Raw genomic sequence first — 7,017 nt, 5'->3', positions numbered from 1 at the left:
ACTCTATACACATACGTGTGTAGGGTGAGTGTGTTTCCGGAGATAGCCTTGGAGACGGGTGAGAGGCAAGGAACATCGAAATGCGGCGGAATAGAGCGGGCTGCGCCCAAAAGAAGGTGATAAAAACGTCCTAGGTTTGTTAGTGGCCGGCTGCTCTGAGTAACCTTGGTCGAACGTTTTCTCTTTCCCTTTCGGCATCCTGGTATCTTTTTCATTATAGTACTTGTCTGATACTTTACAGAGCGAGAAAGACATCGCTCTGTTCGTCGTGATAGAGAGAAGTGGCAGATGGTCGTAGACTCCCTCCTGGGCTTCACCAGGAGATCCTAGGCTTTTTCGACAGCGAGTTGCGAAAGGTTGTTTGACAGATAAGTACGAGCGAGAGCCAGTGCTTATACAGAAGTTGAAATACCTCACCTGTAGAACGTTCTACGGACAGATCAATCAGTAACTATAAATAAAAGAGCGCTTACCCCCCCTTACCGCTGGCTTTCTTTCAATGAGGAAGAGACGAGAATGTGCAAGTACACTTCGCAAGAAACAAGGCGACAGGGAGGCGAGGAGACATTCGCCGGCCCATTGACAACTAAACTCACTCCTACAAAACGACTCCTGAGTCATGAAAAGACATGAATCCAAGATGTACACATAACAGCAGACAAGGCAGGTCTCTGATAGAGTAGAGTGAAGTCAGTTCGAGACCTCTGGCAGGCATGACCAGTTGTGTGTCTACTACGCCTGTTTTTATTCTCCCGCTCTCTGTTTTCCTTCCCCAAGCATTATGTATTCCAGCATACTTCGCATTGATCTCTACTGAAGGCGAAGTCCACCTTGCCGAAAGATATCTTTCTGCGCTATCTGCGACCTTCTTTGCTGCTGTTTTTCTTCCCCTCTGTTAACTCTTCGTACAAGAAACAGCAGAAGATAAGTGCATCCGGAATAAAGAAAAACCTCCTTCGGGCTCATATTCAAAACAGGTCAGACCTTAGGATAGCCGAGAGAGAGCTAGTAAGTACGGCGAAAATAGACAAAGTATGGAGAGCGATATGAGAAGCAGATGAATGAATAATCACCGTCAAGTAATGACCTGCTGGCGTTTCTCCTTTACTGTCACCGGATCCTTCGCTCAGACGGGCTCCCGATAACCTGCGTGCTGGCATCGTATCGTCTTTCTCCAGGAAGTTTACAGACCCCTCAAAATTCTCCTTCTCCTGCTTCGCCTGAGCCATTCTAAGGGAATTAGCTAACTCCTTCATTTTCAAAGCTTGTAGAGACGCACCTGACGCCTTCTCTTCCCTCTGAACTTGAGATTCGGCTGTGCCTCCTTCTGTGTGTGAACCCTCCTCTGTATGATCTCCGTTCTCTGGAACCTTGGATGAAGGAGTGTCGGATGTAGAGGTCGGGGTTGTAGCTGAGGCGGTCTGTGGCGACTGACTTGTAGGAGTCGTTGTGGTTGTCGTGCTCGTCCCTAAGGAAGCTGGAGACTGGAACCGAACACAAAAGGTGGCTTTCTTGCCGTCAAGCTTTTCCGATGAAGGGTTAGTGAAGACATACTTCGTTACAGATGCTGAGCCCGAGTTAGCTCGAGAAGAACCGGAATCAAGCGGGCCTGTTGTTTTCACCCAGAAAGTCTTCGGGTTTGATGAGCCCAAACCAGGGTACATCTCTTCATAGGTAAGAGTCTTGTTGAAATTGCATGCTCCATTCTCGAAGGCATAAACAAATTCATTCAGGTTCTCGGCATCTTTAGGTTCTGCAGAACTTTGCGCCTGAGGCATGAAAACGGCCTTGTTGCTTTCGTCGATCACGAGCAGAATCTGGGAACCTCCCAGGGACACTTCCTCTACGCGGTCCGATGTTGATCCTCCTGCCGGAATGCTGAGAACGACATTCGCATTGCTGAGGCCTGATGTTGTGTTGTCTGCCTGAACTGGTGTCGGAACGCCAAGCCTTCCTATGATGAACAAAGGAACAGCTGCTCGGAAACAACAGCGAAGCAGAGAAGAATCCCCTCGCGCCATTATGGCTAGCCAAGGAATGCTATCCGATACCCTGCCAATATCTTCAAACAAAGGGCTTTTCTGCACGACACAAATCACTCGAGTCGTCGAGGCGATACATCTATGTGATTGAATTCACTTGACGGGACGCCAGTGATCCTTTACACCAGGCCGACGGGTCCTGTCGTGCTATACGGGTCACCTCTACGATGACCCAGTACCGCTCCCTTGCCGGGTCTTGCTTCCGGCTGCGCAAGGTGTCCTCCCACCGCGCAGGAATGGTGGCTAACGCGACGTTAGTAACGATCATGCGGGCTTCCACAGTCTAGCTGACGTAGCATACGGCGGAACAGAAGAAAAATCCCTTCTTAATTTTTTTACCGTCCTTCTTCCTGTCAGTCCGGCAGGCCCTCGGTGCTCCCTCGTCCAGGGCGGGGAATCTCGCTTTGGCGGGCATGGGTCTGCACTTGTACTGCACCAGCATCGCAGCAGGTTCTAGCTGGAGCAGTGGGCGTCTCCTGGACTCTGGCTACTCCGGTGAGCCTCCCGCTACCCGCCACGCCTTTCAACTTGCTCGGCTGTGACGACAGCAGAGAATCCGCGGACGCACGTTTAAAGTCGGCAGTCACGGTCGTCTTGACCATCTCGCTATTATCAGAATCGTCGTTACTCCACAGATTGCGAGTGGCTCCGGCGCAAGCTACAAAGAAACTAAGACAGAGGAAGATCAGATCGTTGGCCGTTTCCGTGTAGTCTCGATCTGTGGTCCTGACTGCCGTCAAAACTCACCTAGTTTAATTTCGCCCTTTCTAACCACGTCTAAGGCAAAGTAGCGAAAGCAGTTCTGTCCGCAGCACGACTGCGCGGCTCTTCCGGAGTCGCACAGTACAGCACTTCGTAATAGACGCACGCCTGGCCAAGAGCGCAGGGCAACACAGCACAGCACACCCGCCAGCGCGTGCGAGGAGGCGCATGCCGGTTTGCTTGTTTGTTTGGAGCCTAGCTTGCCAACCCCCTTGTTTGCCTAGCTGGGCGATTGCCTCTGAAGAGAAAGAACCCATCCGAGAAAGGACAGATCTGATGTAGTCTCTCGCCCTGACAGAGAATCTACAGTGCAGCCCAAGAGCCGTCTCTGTTTTCTTCTCAAATCATCACAGGCAATCCAGAACTAATTCCCAGCCTCCTGGAGTCGGGAACAGAGGCTCGAGGGCATTGCTGGAATATAAACAAGGAAAGTATGATTTTGCAAGCCTTGCATCCTCACGGAGTCGTCCGGGGTGTCGACGCCCGGACCTAAACAGAACAGAACACGAGGAGAAAAAAGAACAAAGAGAACATGTCTGTGGCCAGTCACTCAACCAGCCGCTCCGCTCTTTTGTATCCATTCGTGTTCTCTTCTGAACATCCCCGTGTCGCGTTGAAACTCCCAGGATATGTGGATGTATGAGCTGGTGCCTAAGTACGGTATGTGGATAGCACAGGGAAAAAGAACACGGATGTGTGTCTCTAGCCGAGGAGACTCTCCCGTAGATGCATGCGCACAAGAGAGCTAGGAGAATTGGGAACACACTCCATCGTATGCCTAGTTATGGGTAGGCAGGCACAGCTGAAGGCCTGTGATTCGTCCTCAGCTGTTTGTATTCATTCCCGAGGTCTCCAGAATCACGTTCCTTTAACAATGGCCCAGCCGGCACCGGGTAAAGAAATGAGACTTGGAAAGGGCAAAGAAGGACGCCTATGTAACGCGAGATCGAAGATACGATAGCATCTCAGATACGTACCAGGTATGTATTCTTGGAGATCTCTCCATACGATAACTCGGTGTTTTGTGTCTTTTGTGTATCCGACTCCACTGTATGAGATGTTGATATCTATATGTATAAGCCCGGGTATGTGACATGCATATTTGTATGCATATTCAGGGTTAAGGTCCTTTGGACCCTCTCCTCTGGTTGGTTCGTCAGCTGTGTTTCTTGTGCGAAATTTCCCCTGTCTGAGGAGCTTCTCGGGTAAATCTCTCAAAGTACAACAGGACCTCCGTGTCTCTCTCAGTTCCCTTTCACTGTGTTAAACAGAACATCTAGTGTAAGGCATTCGGCCCGGGCGCCTTGTTGTACTGCAGGAGAAAGAGGCTTACGACTGCCGGTAGATGTAGAGGAAGTCACGACTTTCTCTTCTCGGAAAAGGAGTTGCGCGGGCCCGCACTTGACATGATTCTCCGACGCGCGACTTCTTTCAGAGATACGAGGACCAGGAAGTCCTACTTTGTCCCGATCGGGGGCTTGCCTTAGAGAATGGCAGGACTTTACAGTGTTGTAAGGAAACTGTGAAATGGCATTTTCAAGTCATCTCGCCTCGTTCACCGGAACTGTTAGCTCATTTTTCTTTTCTTGGACAAGCAGAACAATAACTAGGGAAGAGGTCTGGCGTCCTTTCTGTGTTGAGAGTACTAAAGATCTTTGCGGCGATACAGAAGCAAAAAGATTGGCGAAGTTGGTCCGTTTCCATCGGCAAAGCCTCGGCCGTGCTTTTCAGCCTTTCACGTTTCTCTTGTCGGGAAGAATTCAGAGTGTCTCGTTCTTCTGGTGAGCTCTTCTTCTTGCTTACAAAAGAGGCCAGAGGAGTCCGGCTAACTTCGTGTGGAGAGCTTCCATGAGGAGAAGGTGTGCCCGTATACTCCTGGGAAACGTGTGCTTTGCAGAGTGGGAGAAATTGAAGAATCGCTGTTCCCTACCTTCGTGTATTGCGGAGCTGTGTGGATATGGTATCTCGTGGTGTTTGGTAACGCTCATCGACATTGTCTCCACTATGCCCTCTCTACTCTCACAGTAAAAAAAGGTAAGCGGAATAATCCATCCTTTTTCCTTCTGTTCAGCCGGTCGAATCTTGTCCATCATGAGCACAAGAGGCGGACGATAAGGAAGACGTAGGGAAAGCTCGCTCTCCTGTTTGTGTGCTCTTATCATCCTGTTTGATTCTTTCACTTTCCGTGTTCGGCCTTATATGCGTGAGCAGATGACGTCTATGAGTTGTTTGTCATTCCGGCTGTGAAAGGCTGTCTCGTTGCTACGAGGGAGTTCTTGGAATGAAAACTAAGTGAGGAGCAGATCCGTGTGTCGAACTAAACACTGCACTGGGGCTCATCCAGATTCGCCTTTTCAGTGAAGACAGTAGATACAGAGCAGCTATTTCTTCTCGTCTTCAGACACGCTCCGACATGCGTATCTTCATTCACTACACGTTGACACATCGGCCCTATAGTAGAGATGAATATAGTCATGTATGCGTCTATATCAGTTTCAAAGTAGCTCTAGAGTCCTAGACAGTTTGTCCTTGTTTTTTACTTTTGGAAAGTGTCGGGGAGCGATTCTTCTAACTAGAGCAAGAGTGTTTCCGCTGATGAACAAGAGATTCATTACGAGGTGAAGAAACAGGCGAGAAAACAGACTGCACCGGAGACAAGATAGTAAAGCTTCAGGGACGTGCCTGACTGTGGCCAGCCTATTCCATCTTTCTCTGTTTTTCTTTCACCTCGGCACTTTTCTCATTTCCATACTCGTGGAATTCCTCGGAGTTCAAAAACAGTCTCTTTGTTGCGTTAGTCCAGCTAGATTTAGGTAGCGGCAGATTGATGTCTACCATGTCTTGAAGCCCCTGACACGGAAACGATCCTTTGTTTCTTGACAACAGGTTCTTGGAGACTGGCCAAGAGTTAAGAAATCTAGGGAATGCTCAGGAGTTCTTTACCTCGGGAGTAGTAACTTCTTTCTATGCACTTGCCCGTGGCGCTTACACCTTTGTCATGAGATACGTCAACCGTGGAACACAATTCTTTCCCTGCGCTATGTGCAGACAAGATGATGATAGGTAGAAGGTAAGGAGGTGTAACTGCAAAGGTCACAGTTGCTGTTCACCAGAGAGGAAACGCGATGAATGACTGACAAGCAGACTTTTTTTCTGCGGAGTGGTATACAGATCATAAGAACGATAAGGATATATTTGCTGGAAGAAAGACAGAGAAGCCGATGGCCAGTTGTGTTCTGGCGGTTCTCTTTGTAAGGCCAGCTCTCCATCGCCATCTTTTTGGTAGGTGTACGTTATTTTTCCTGGTCTTTCCTTTTGTTGTGTCTTCCTCATGACGTTTCTTGGTAGCCAGGAAGAGCAGAAGAAATATGTGTTCTGAAGAAGGAACTCCATGCTTACTTTCAAACAGAAGGGGCACCCTGTAGGATACCTAGAAGCGAGCTAGCAAGTACGGAGAAAATAGAGAGAGTATGGACGGTCACGTGAGACGCAGACGAGTGAATAATCACTGTCAAGTCAAAGCCAACTGGTGTTTCACCTTCATGGTCAGCAGATTGTTTGCTTAGGTAAACTCCGGGCATCTTATGTACGATCTTCTTATCACCGTCTTTCTCCAGAAGGTTTACAGGCTCTTCCTTGTCCTCCACCAATTTGTGACCCTCTCGCGGTGAATCTTTCTTCACCAAATCTTCTAGAGAAGGTTGGTGTACTTCAACCTTTGCGGAGGGAGTGGGTTTGTCCTCAGTTCCTGTCTGCTGTGGGTTTTGCTGTGTCGCGACGGGCTTCTGCGTGCTTTCCTGAGTTGCAACGCTCCCGGCTGTAGTGATTACTGTTGTGGTGCTTGTAACCGACGCTGGTGAATGAAATCGAACACAAAAACTGACTTGCTTGCCCTGAAGCTTGTCTGCAGGAGGATTAGTGAAGACATAATTTGTTACTGGTGTTGAGCCCACATCGGCTCTGAAAGAATTTTGAGAGCCGGACTCAAGCGCCGATGTTGTTTTCACCCAGAAGGTCTTCGTGTCTGACGAGCCCAAACCGGGGAAAACCTCGTCATAGGTAAGAGTCTTGCTAGGATGGCAATCTCCATTCTCAACGGCGTAAACAACGCTATTCAAGCCTTCGTTTTGCTGCCCAGCAGGTCTCGCTCCCTGGGGCATGAAGACGGCCTTGTTACTTTCATCAACCACGAGCAGAATCTGTGAGCCTCCGA

The 7,017-nt window shown here is 49.2% G+C and overlaps 2 protein-coding genes across 2 annotated transcripts; both read right to left on the bottom strand.

The window, feature by feature from the left end:
• Positions 1-436: 436 nt before the first annotated feature.
• CSUI_010158 (toxoplasma gondii family a protein) lies at positions 437-2,242 on the bottom strand. The gene has a single exon (XM_068070263.1). The coding sequence runs from the start codon at positions 2,019-2,021 to the stop codon at positions 969-971; it is 1,053 nt and encodes a 350-aa protein (XP_067917762.1). The 5' UTR covers positions 2,022-2,242; the 3' UTR covers positions 437-968.
• A 3,486-nt stretch (positions 2,243-5,728) lies between these two features.
• Positions 5,729-7,015, bottom strand: CSUI_010157 (toxoplasma gondii family a protein). The gene has a single exon (XM_068070262.1). The coding sequence runs from the start codon at positions 6,962-6,964 to the stop codon at positions 6,206-6,208; it is 759 nt and encodes a 252-aa protein (XP_067917761.1). The 5' UTR covers positions 6,965-7,015; the 3' UTR covers positions 5,729-6,205.
• Between the last annotated feature and the right edge of the window lie 2 nt (positions 7,016-7,017).

This window comes from Cystoisospora suis (genome assembly GCF_002600585.1).
Source record: "Cystoisospora suis strain Wien I chromosome Unknown contig_6758, whole genome shotgun sequence".
NCBI classification, from domain to species: Eukaryota; Apicomplexa; class Conoidasida; order Eucoccidiorida; family Sarcocystidae; genus Cystoisospora; species Cystoisospora suis.
Note: the sequence above shows the minus strand (reverse complement) of the source record. Positions and strands in the feature narration are given on the sequence as shown.